Raw genomic sequence first — 12,746 nt, 5'->3', positions numbered from 1 at the left:
GGACATAGTGGAGAGCTCAAACCTAGATGAAGGGCTAACAGCAATATTAAGGAACATTTACAAAGATAATAAGGTGATTATAATAGGGGAAGGAAAGACAACGGGCCCCCCTTAGGCAGGGGTGCCCGTTATCGCCTTTGGTGTTTATGTTGTATCTGAGAGGATTGGAGGATAGACTACAGAAGAGTGGGCTTAGATTCGACCTTTCGTACAGTATGCTAGGCCAAAAAATTCAGCAATCCTTACCGGGATTGATGTATGCGGATGATATCGTACTAAAGGATAACAACAGGGCAGAGTTGAAGGAATTAATGAGCATCTGTGGTAGGGAAGGAGAGGAATTAGTCTTAGAATTCAGTATTGAAAAATCAGCAGTCATGATTTGAACGATATTGAAGTTGAGAGGCTGAAGATACAAAATATTACAGTTAAGATAGCTAGTAAATAAAAGTATCGAGGAGTGTGGATATGTGTTGGTTCAGAATATCCCAGTGAGCATGAAAAGTATATAATAGCACAAGGGCGACAGAAATGCAGCTGTAAGGGAAAATAGAGCACTTTGGAATTACAACAGGTATGAGGTGGTGAGAGAGATTTGAAAAGGGGTCATGGTGCCTGGCTTGACTTTTGGAAACGCAGTGCTATGCATTAAATCCGAAGTGCATGCAAGACTAGAAATAAAACAGCGCGAAGTAGGTAGGTAGGCTGGCTTTGGGGGCACATTGCAAAACGCCAAACCAGGGAGTACAATGAGACATGGGATGGGCGTGATTTGAGAGCGGGGAAGCTATGAGCAAGATAGAATTTGAGGATCGGTTGAGCCAAATGAATGGGGAGCAATTGGCACAAAAGGTTTCAACTTTTTATACATGAGTAGTATAGACACAAAGTGGAGACAGCGCACTAGGAAACTAAGAGGAAAGTTTTTAGGCTATAGTGGAGTTACGGAGGAGTAGGTCTCAGTTAAGAAGAAAGTTAAGGCCACAGAAAGATATCGGTTGCTAGAGGGATTGCAGACAAAGACGGTTCTGGAAAGCTATGGGTTAAACAAAACAGTTATTGCCAAAGAAAGCATTTATGACAATTCTAGGGGAAGCTCATTGTTGTTTGAGGCGAGGATGGGTGTTTTGCGAACCAAAACATACAGAGTAAAGTACCAGGAAATGGATATGGTGTGCACTGCTTGTGGAGAGGAGGACGAGACGGCTGAGCACTTGATACTCTACTGTAAAGGGCTTCACCCTATGCCTACCGAAGACAACATAGATTTAATAAAGTCATTGGGTTTTAGAGGGAGCGAAGGAAGAGTGGATTTCAAGACAGTGGAGATTACCAAGCAAAAAATAAGTGAATGGTGGCAGAAAGCGAGAGAAAACTAGGTATTTTCTTATTAACTGATGGCAAGGGGGTTTTATAGCCTACTTTATTTTCAGTGCGGAGTGAATATAGTTTTCACATTTAAATATTCTAAACTAAATGGTAAAACAAAATGGCTAGGTGGCGTAAACTACCGCCCGATCCAAAGGGCTCAGCCGGATTCATCCATCCATCCATCCGGCGGGAAAAACTACACGAAAGGCTGGAGTCGGGCAAGATAATCGCGATAAAAAGTGATTTTAACGAAATATATCAACGATTATGCCCTTTTACTTCAAATTTAGAAACTGGCGGACGCCCTCGTTTAATAAAAATATATTCTAAGGCAGACGAGCGTGTGTCCTCCTTTGTTTTCTGCTTATCTGGTGACGGGTCCGTTCCCGGTGAGAATCAAGAGTGCCGCTTCTGTGGCATCTTGATTGCTCCTATTTATTGTTTTTGTTGCACTATCTGCTGCAGTTATTATCAAAATATCTTCCGCGCCGCCCTGCGATGCCGCAATACTGCGCAAATGAGCGTGCGCAGGCAGTGAAGTGGTACGTGGAGTGGAACTCGGTGGCCACAGCAAAACGAAAATTTCGCACTGCATTTCATAAACGCCTGCCTTCGCGCCCGACAATTTTGACTTGGGCGGATCGTTTGGCGAGCGGAGAAGACTTTAAAAAGTAGAATCTAGTCAGTGAACATGAGATCCTGCTGAAAAATGACGAGCTCACTGAAGCTGTGCTTGCTGTCTTCCAGAGCGACCCGCAATTGTCAACAAGACGATCAGCCAGGTTGTTTTGAATTTCGGAAAAAATCATACGAAGAATAATTTGCGCCCGTACAGGATGCAAGTTGTCCAAGCCCTGCACGACGGCGACAACGTTCGACGTTTAGAATTTTCCAAGGCGGAGTTGTTGCGAATTGAGAGCAACCCGGTGCACCTGCAATTTATTCTATTTAGTGATGAAGCAAACTTTCACCTTGATGGACGTGTGAACCGCCAGAACATCAGGATATGGGTTCGCGATACCCCTCATATCGTGGACGAACGGCATCTCCATTCACCGAAGGTGACACTGTGGAGTGGGATTAGGCGTGAAGGCATACTGGGCCCCTTTTTTTCGATGGCATTGTTAACGCGGATGCCCACTTGGACACGCTGAAAATGGAAATGCTGCCTGAAATTGGAACGTATTACATGGGAAACAAACAACAAAAAAACGACTGTATATTCATGCAGGATAGCACGGCTCCCCAACACGGAAAGAGTGTGAAGGCATGTCTCAATAACACGTTCCCTCGGCGGTGGATGGGGCGGGGATCAGAGTATATGGACTGGCCTCCACGATCCCCCGACTTAAATATGTGCGGCTTTTTCGTATGGGGATTTATAAGAGGACTTGTATACTAGAAGAGGATCTTCACCATGGAAGAGCTCAAAGCAAAAATTGAGGGCGCGTTTCTCGAGATCGACGATGGGATGCGCGAAATGGCTTTCCTGGGGTGCTATGTTGCGCTTTTTGCACTCCCAGGAGACTTGGAAGAGGGAAGTGACGTCAACGACTAGAGCAAATGCAGATTGGATGTTGACAGAAGAAAACAAAATCAACATCCAATCTGCATTTGCTGCGTTGTTGACGTCACTTCCCTCTCCCTAGTCTCCTGGGAGTGCAAAAAGCGCAACATAGCCCCCCTGGTGTACGGTGCTTGACTTCGGCTTTGCGTGTCTGTGAACAGCAGGCACATCGAAATGAGCGAACCCTAGTTTTTTAAAGGGCCGCTGCAGCATCAACATATTTTCAAATCGCCGTGACAGAAAAGGCGTAGCAGAGGATGTATTTTTCAAGAATAAGCAATTGAATGAACGAACAACTTCCACTTCCTGACGGAATTTAAACTACTAGTTTCCCTCTTACTTTTGTCTCTCGTGCTGCTTGCGGCACGCGGAGAGCAAAGTAGAGGCTGTTGATAAAGGTGCCAACGGGAAACCAGCAAAAAGACGACCATCTCTCTAAAATACCCACCATTTTATCACCCGCTCGCCGAAATTACTCTCGCGCCGTAAATCTTGTACAATTAATGTGATTTCTTTTTTTTTTTCTTACAAATATGTCTTGCAACATGTGTGTTAATTAAAACCAAAGTCTATGAAAAAAATATTGCTTTATGACTTACAGTGGCCCTGTAAAAATCAGAATGGTATGATATCTCAAAACGAACTTGCCTGCAACGGTAGCAGCACCACTTGCAATTCCGGGCTGTTAATAAGTGATCTCGTCGCATCGTGGTGTCGTCTTGGTTGCATGACGATTTCCCAAAATTGGACTTGAAACAGGTAATTTCAACAATCGTTGATATATTTTGTTAAAATCACTTTTCATCCCGATTATCTTGCCCAACGCCAGGCTTTCGTGCGGCGTTTCCTGCCTTTTTTCGTTCAGTGCGCCACCTGGGAGCGGCGTCGCGAACCACATTGCAGACGGTGAACGGGCGGGTATAGGCCATAGGAAATGCGCATCTGCCATTTTTGTTGTCTTTCTAATAATTGGCTACTCCCGAGTTGACGTCTGAAAAAAAAAGGCGAAAACCTTTGGAATAAAAGACGTTTGTGTGCCCAATTTCAGGTATGTACGTTTGAAATTCGTTTTTGGCTAGGCGTGCCAAATGTGAAAGTTTTTACGGCCGCACCCTGTACAATGCAGAAGACGCACATGATAGCGTATTTCCCATAAAATACTCCCATTTCTCGCAGTTATATGACTGAAATACAAAAAAATCAAACGACACACCCCTTCTTGTGTTTCAAGGATCTGACAGTGGAGGAGGAAAAAACTCTAAGAATGTCGCTTTTTTGGGACAGGGCATTACCGACTGGCTGCAGTTGAAGGTGTTTGTCAACACGCAGAGGTTCAGTCTGTAGTGCTCTGGTATTCATAATGCACAACATCATGAAGTCAAACTTGAACGTTTAGACAGCCCAATGCCGGTCTGCCTTTCGAATATGGTGACATTGGTTCACGTTCTGTACAAAAAATGTAGCCTGCGCGCCGCACGTGCTTATCTGTAGACTTCAGCGCAAAACAGGCAGTAGGGGAAGGCCACAGGAAGTAGATGCATCAATCATACAAATCAAAACAAACGGAGGCAGGGATGGGCTCAGGGTTTCCGGGTTCTCTGCCTAAGGCCGCTCATGGAAAACTGAAAAAAAAAAATGGAACAGTGGCCCAAGAGCTTGGAATGTTTTAGTTGCGCGGACAGAATACCGAGCCGAAAAAAAATTACAGGGACACGGGAAATAGCACGTTATGGACGGACAAATCGGCGTTCACTCGAAACATCGTCTTTTACATTACTTCAGTTTTTTTTTTCTTCTCGATCGGTGCGTTATTTTGCTATCGACGTGTTTATAGGTTTATTTTTTGTTCGGACAAATTATTTTCATTTCCGCATGTAGAACAATATTGAGAGGTGTCATGCAGTAATTCTTTTTATAAATTTTGTCTATAAAAAAAGCGTATTTTAGCCCGATACAACACCTACGTTCGAGCCATCGTCATCACTAAACCCCAACCTGCTCATAAACTATCGTAATCATTATCCTGTTAACCCTGAGAGAAAGCTTACGCTTGGTAAGGCGGCAGTATGGTAGACTGTAAATGTGAATGTGTGCACAGTTGCATATTTGCGGTATTTAAATTTGTAAAACGAATTCGATATTCATATTCAAATTGTTCATTTAATTTATTTTGAGCATACTACGAGCCCGAAAGGTATGTTAAAAGTAAAACCACGTTCAAATAATAAAATATTCGCTAGAAAAAGAGCAGACATTTGCAGCCTCTGCAGCATTCGTTTACGCATTTAACAAATAAAAAGTTTCTAAAGATCCACTGTTCAAGCGATGATGCATAATGGTTTTCGTTGTGCTTCGTTTATCGTAGCATTATCCCAGTTTGCATAAAAACTTATTTATCATTAATAAAGAAATACATATGTTGCAATAGAGTTTACCCAGAAGGCGCAAAAACCCTTGTAAATTCCTTGTAAATATGTAAAGGACAAACCAAAACCCGACAAACCTTGGATGAATTATAAAGTAAAAAAAGTAGTTAGAAAACGCTCACGTATGTATTCCAAGTATAAAAAAAATCCTACTGCCAATCTTGAGTACCGTCTAAAAGAGCTGGATATAGTTTATAGGAGCACCATAAGTAGGGCCAAGGAGGATTATTTCTCTGGACTGGCAAAGGCTATCAGCATAAATTCGAAAGCCTTTTGGAGTTACCTTAGGAAAACACGAAAAGAAAGAACAGGCATTCCGAGCATTACAAATACTGGTAGAGTCATAACAGATAATACAACTAAAGCTAATTGTTTCAATGATTATTTTCAGTCAATATTTCTCAAAAACGGTGACTACGAACATTTGCCGATTCTTACAGATAGAGTGGAAAATGCTATGCCTCCCGTCATAATCACGCTAGAGGGAATAAGAAATTGCTTAAACTCTTTAAAAGAAGACAAGGCCGTCGGTCCAGACGAGATGTCCCCCAAGGTATTAAGAGCCTGCTCGTGTATAGTTTCACAATACTTTTATGTAATTTTTTGTAAATCTCTTAAAAGCGGATTGCTCCCTAAAAAATGGAAACAAACGTATGTTGTACCAATTCATAAAAATGGTCCAAAATCAATTGTTGACAATTACAGGCCAATTTCCTTGAACTGTATATCATGTAAGATATTAGAACATATTGTCTATAGTAGTATAATTAAGCACCTAGAAGATAATAACTTTTTTTGCCCTAACCAACGCGGTTTTCGTAGAGGTGTCTCCTGCAGTACCCAATTAATTGAGCTCTATCATGATTTAGTTAGTGCGGCTGAAAACAGACTGCAAACGGATGCCATTTTTGTGGATTTCCGCAAAGCGTTCGATCCTGTTTCGCATCAATTGTTATTACATAAAATGAGTGCTTTAAATATCGACCGTAATGTGCTCCGGTGGATAAAAGACTACCTGAGTGGGACGAAACAGTGCGTCGTCCTGGGGGGTAAAAGATCAGAATACGTAGATGTAACTTCGGGGGTACCTCAAGGGTCAGTGCTGGGACCACTTTTATTTTTAATCTACATTAATGATATAGTGTCTTCCATCTATTCTAATATCAGATTATTTGCGGACGATTGTGTAATTTACAGAAAAATAAGGAACGTTAACGATGTCTCTTCTTTGCAAGAGGATTTGAACCGGGTTAGTTTATGGTGCGGGACCTGGGAACTGGGGTTAAACACAAGCAAATGTTTTCATGGCGCTTTCAGTAAAAAGAAACATAATATTGATTCGGCTTATGCTATTGGTCGAGACTCGTTGCGGAAAGTGTCTGAAATTAAATATCTTGGTGTCATTCTTTCAGAAAACCTTTCGTTCAATCAGCACATAGATATGATCATGAAAAAGGCTGGCGGGGTTCTTAGCTTAGCCATCCGCAATCTTCGCTCTGCTCCACAAATCTTGAAAGAGACAGCGTATCGCTCACTAGTTAGAGCACATCTAGAATATGCGAGTGCCGTATGGGACCCGCACAAAAAATATCTCATAGATAAGATAGAAGGCATACAAAATCGCGCTGTGAGGTTTATTCTGAATAAGTATTCTCGAGCAGAGAGTGTGACACAAATGAAAGTTTGTATGGGTATCGAGCCTTTAGAAAAAAGACGTAGGAAAAATAGACCTAAACTTATTTACGCTATCAACAATGATTTAACTGGAATAGACAAGTTAATTATCTAGAAATGCCCCACTATATATCGAGTAGGAGGGACCACATAAAAAAAATACGCGAAATAAAATGTCGAACTAACTATATGATGTTTTCTTTTTTCCCGAGAACTATATCGGAATGGAATGAACTGCCGTCTGATATTGTATCAGCTAACAGTGACTCTTTTATTAGCCTTATTAATGCAATGTAAGTTTCTGTGTTAAGTACATCATTGGTTTTTTTCGTAATATTGCTATTCTGTGCTGGTGTGAATCATGTTTATTGATGTTGTTGGAAATTACTGATGTGTGCTGTTATGTGACCTTCCAATTTACAATGATATATGTGAATCATGTAACCCACTCCTCTGCTGTAATGCTCCGGCGCTGCAGACAATAAATAAATCAAATAAAAATAAACCCCAGTTAGTACATTTTTCTTCACACGCAGGCTGCGTCTATTGCCGAGGGTACTTGGGGACGTCTCCGAGCGCCAAATAAAGGTAACCCTGCTGGGGGACCAGAAAGTCTCCATGCCGGTTTGTATCTCGCCGTCAGCCCTCCATAAGCGGTGGCACCCGGACGGGGAGATCGCCACCGCTAGAGGTAAGCGATCCAGGAGTTGTTGTAGAACTTGTAGATCCCCTTGGCCCCAAAACATAGTTTCCGGGGAACTATCTGTGGAAGCAGGAAACAAAAGTGGTGGAATCAACGCAGCGAGGGGGTTGTTTCTAGACACTCAAGTGCCACTGCGGTGCCGCCAATTTTACACGAAATATTCTTACCCTGCTGAAGGTTACGAAAAGCGGGACAAGCTTCTCCCGTAAAGCCGTCCACTCTTTTCACTTTAGTAGAGCGAACGCCAGAGTGGAGCGAGAGGAGGCGATGAGGGACTGGTTTACAGCGTTCGTTGTGCTAAAGTGAAAACAGTGAAGAGCTTTGCGGGATTAGTTTTGCTCTACTTCTCTTAACCTGGAACGAGGTATACGAGAATAAATGTCACTCCACGAATGACCTCAACGCGGAGAGGCTTTGCGTAGTCGAGCCGTTGATTTTCACGATCCCAAATTGCGTGCTCCCGCAGTGCACGGCTCCACTGTGCGAGCCGCATTTTAATATATCGTCATCACGGCGAGAGGAAAGCTTGATCACGAAAGTTTGGAAATCACGCATTGTCGACAACGCCAACAATCCGATACCCACAATTTTCTCATCAAGTTATGCAAAAGAGAGACTGAAAGGAAACGTACGCTTTTGTCCTTGAAATTGCGGAGCGACAAAGTAGCTTTTATGGTCAGTGACGTTGCGTGCGTGAACACATAGGTTCACTACTGCCACTAAGGTTGTGTAAATTGAGATACATTCTTATCCCATATCTTTGCACGGCCCCTTTAGTCTCCAAGATGGCCAATATGGCTCTGTTTTCGTTACTCCGGAACGCATAGCTTATTAAATGTATCAAGACAAATGTTCCCGCTACAACCCCTCTCCGTTTCGCAAGTTGGAGGTATTCTCCCTGGCTGCACGTTTCGTTCATCAGTCTAGGCTATTTTGAATCTCCTTCAAACGGGAAGTCTATTTATGGCACCGGAATGGCAGCGACACGTTTGCCAACACAGCCCTTTGCAATGCGATGATTGAAATTCTGCTGTCCGAAGCTTTCCATTCAAGACTTGACCGTTTCCCGATAGGAAATAGGTTCTCAGGGCCAAAACAATGACCGATATTATCTCGCGTACGCAAGAATGCAGTAAATAAACGCACTCGGAAGACAGCGCGTTCCCAGGGCTCACCAAACTTCATCGGAACATGCGATCTGTGTGTTTCCTCACGGCAGGGCCATTCCGGAGGAATTCGAACAACGGCTCTTTGACGAAGCATTTTGGGATGGTTTCTCAGGTGGCAGAAAACCGTTGCTCGGCTGCCAACAGGATATCACGAGAAAACCCACAGTTCGCGTGCTCCGTATACGTTTTGCAAGCGCTGCGTTGACATTTAATACTGCACCAATTTCATTCGGCACATATTTCTTGATTTCAGTATAGCGTGTCCCCAAGAAAATATGTGTTTTTGTCACCGTAAGAATAAACCGCACATCGCCGAACGCTTAAGTCTCCACCCAAGTGAAAAAGCTAGCGGTCCAGGCGAGGCTCGAAAGTTTTAAAGCTCACGTTATTTTATGTTCTAAGTCAGTGGTCGGCAACCTTTCGGCGCTGCGGGCCGAGTCGCCGTGAAGCTAAGGTAGAACGGGCCGGACGGCAAGCAGCGGGGGAGGGGGGAAAGCGGGGGGTTAAAATTAAAAAAAAAAAAAAAAACACTTGCACGGACTCACATTGACGTACATAAACCGAAAAGGAACAGTTTCTTTATTTCGCGACACACGACATGAGATTCAAGATTTCTACAATAACCTAGTGAGACTTCTGGTGTTGAACTACGGACATCCACATTCAAGCTACTAACTGCGAGTCGCAAAACATTGTGGAGGTTCTCGTCAGTCATTCGTGAAGGCAGGCAACGGGCAGCGAATTGCACAACTTTATCTTTATTTTCTTCTTTTTTAGCTGACCGCATTGTGTGTGTGTGTGGGGGGGGGGGGGGTGGGGGGTGTGGGGCACTGGGGGGCAGGGGCCGCATAATACTGCCTCGCGGGCCGCTGGTTGCCGACCACTGTTTTAAGTGATCTTATGCAGCTTCAAATTTGAAAATAGAGCCCGTGCCCGGTGGTTTGCGCCATTCAGCCTCATGTATTCGGGGACTTCGTCGCCACCATTTTCAAAATGAAACTTTTCGAAATGCGGTTCTAACCCCGTATAAGATAACAGTTCCTTCTGCAACTTACGCATGGTGTATGGACGCTACCGCTGCATTTGAGTGAAAACTAAATGTTCGGCGATACATACTATTTTGGGGGATCACCCTGTAGTTAGATACCTCTTATTGTGAATGGTTGGATAATTGTTCAGTTCAGATGAGCACCTCTCTTGACGCAACGAGACGGCGAGACGGCGCAAACTTGACAACTTCTGAGCTCGAGTGCGCTCCGGAATAACTAGGGGATAACTCGTGTGACTTGGGCGGGATGTGACGTGAGCAGACGGCGTTTCCTCTAAAAGTTCTGTCAGTCTTTCGGCAAGCGGAAAATTTATGAAGTTATTAGATGTGAGTTTCTGCCCGATCGCACTCACCACTATTAATTTCGACGTCTTTTGAGCCTGGCGTCAGAATTCTTGCTATTTTCTTTCGGATCCGGAAATCAGAATGCTCTTAAGGGTAGCGTATCTTTACGTTCTTAGATGGTTCCTCAAATTTATCACACGACCGGATAGCCAAGTGTTGCCTATGTGACGCGTAAAGTCCAAGTGACAAAGTTTCCCATTTATGAAACACAATAAGAGTAACTATCATCTTAATCAATAATGCGCAATATCTCATTTGGAGGCTGCGTTACAATTTGAAGGCACTCTACTGATGTAACTAATCGGAAAAGAAAGAAACTTTTTTGCGGATAATAAGTAGAATAAAAAGTTATTATCGCATTAGAAATTAATGAAATTACCATTAGAGGTCGAAAAAAAAAAGAAAATTGAAAGGCGTTTACAGATCTCTGTAATGCGAAACTAGAACGCAGTTTTTGAGGAGGAGAAGGGGATTGTACGGAGAGGAGGATATGACCCTCCTCCTCCTCCTCTTCATCCCCCTCCTCTTCCTTCCTCCTCGTCCTCTCCTCCCGCCGCTGAATTTGTTCATGACTCACGTGACACAAAGTCGTGACGTCACTTTTCCCGCTAAATTTAGCGAGGGAACTGAACTGGTGTAGAGGTCACGTGACGTCGATTTCCCCGGAAATTATAGCGGGAAAATTTTCCCGCTAACTTTAAGAAGAAAATTTCCCGCTAAATTTAGCGGAAACACTTCCCCACTAAATTTAGCAGGAACATTTTCCGGCTATCTTTAGCGGGGAAACCTCCCATAATGCAACGCGCGAGGGGACGCCGATGTCGCTCAAGCCGGAAACGGGGCCCTTAGAACTGCACTCTAAAAGACATAATCTTGCTTTCCCCTACCAGCATTATTTTATCTAACTCTCTTACACACACATAAATAATCATGAGAGTTTGTTTCCTGGAAGACCAAACTTATTCACGCGACGCTTCATTGAAATAGGCATACATTTCGTGATGCGGCGTCTTCAAGATTACTGCTTTCATGCCTGGTCACACGTTACGTATACATCGCAAATACAATCGAGTATTTTTTGTGCGTGTGTACCTGTATATCTTGTTCTACATGAGATCCGACCGCAGCCAGAGCTGCGATCCCACGGAGTTGACCAATCAGCGTCAAAGGTACATGGTCATTACGCTTGTCTTCTTCGCGCGTTGTATACCTATAGATTATATCACTGACTAAACCAACCACGCACCTTGAATGCGCCTCGATTTCAAGCTCTTTTTCTCCGCGTGAATGGCTTAAACTGCGACAGAAAATGCGCAAAGACGGCGGGCGACGTGACGATGCACATTTTGGCGCCGCTTGATTTGCTCCGTCGCTTCGTAGTGAGGAAAGCGGTCGGGCTTAACGGAACACTGGAGTGAAGAAAAAAAAATCTCATTAAAAAAGGCTTTCTTTTTTTGCACCAACATTATTTTTTGTTGAGTAGAAGGTTAAAAAGCGCGAACAAACGAAGACAATAAAGAAACACGGACGACAGGACAGGCGCTTCACTCTGAACTCAGTTGAGAGTAAGTCCTCGTGTGTTCGCGCTTATCAACCTTTTATTCAGTAATGAACCAACTAGCCCAAACCCAAGTTTTAATGCAACATATTTTTTCGTGCAATATCTACGCTTGGTGCAATTTAGGTGTAGGTCGCGGTCCTTTTTAAGCCCCGGTCTCAGATCCGTGGCCCCTCCCATAACCACTGGATTGGCTTGGCTGCTCGGCCGAATATGCTCGGAAGCCTTTAGTGTTTCCATTTTACCGGCATCCGGTGCATCTAGTATGGAATAGTCCGGAAGTCTGCCGCCGCCTGCGGGTCGTGAGAGCAGACGTGCGGCAACCTCCGGCATCAACTGCTATTCCACAACATCGTCTCTCGTCGTCTGCCATGCCCAGACGCGGATATGGAAGCTGCGTGTCGGCCTCCATATTCGCCTTCGTCCTTCTGCTATCGAGAGCGCAAGTTTCTTTTTCAGGGGTTGTGGTGACGTCAGAACACTGGGCTCTGATTGGCTCTGATTGGAGGATTGTGGGTAGACCTTAATGCAGCTTGCTTCGAGGTCTATTGACTATCCTTCAATCAGAGCCAATCCCAGCTCGGCGTTTTTCTGACGTCACTACAACCCCTGCAAACGAAGCAGACGAACTTGCTCTCCGCATTCCGCTCCTGTCTAAAAACGTCTGCAGCGCTTGCAAGACGCCACCATGAAAGCGTGTTCTAGCGTTCCATCGTGCACGAGCCACACTCCGGTACAAGCGACTGTCAGCGTCTGTCGAAGTGCGGTAAAAACGACCGAGAAGACTAAAAAAAAAAATCAACAAAACGATTATGTACAGGATGTCACAAAAGAAAATTTACAGTTTTTTTTACCGCAAAAAAAAACTAGCATCGCCGAACGCTC

At 43.9% G+C, this 12,746-nt stretch overlaps 1 protein-coding gene across 1 annotated transcript in view; it reads left to right on the top strand.

Annotated features, from left to right (window-relative positions):
* LOC115321051 (hydroxyacid oxidase 1-like) overlaps positions 1-12,746 on the top strand; it is a 127,876-nt gene that overhangs the window by 5,367 nt on the left and 109,763 nt on the right. Inside the window, exon 2 of the mRNA XM_040212270.1 lies at positions 7,550-7,729. Coding sequence (XP_040068204.1) covers positions 7,550-7,729 — 180 coding nt within the window. The remainder of the gene's footprint in view (positions 1-7,549; positions 7,730-12,746) is intronic.

Source organism: Ixodes scapularis, unplaced genomic scaffold (genome assembly GCF_016920785.2).
Source record: "Ixodes scapularis isolate PalLabHiFi unplaced genomic scaffold, ASM1692078v2 PGA_scaffold6__148_contigs__length_123643588, whole genome shotgun sequence".
NCBI classification, from domain to species: domain Eukaryota; kingdom Metazoa; phylum Arthropoda; class Arachnida; order Ixodida; family Ixodidae; genus Ixodes; species Ixodes scapularis.
This window is presented reverse-complemented; position numbering and strand designations above follow the sequence as displayed.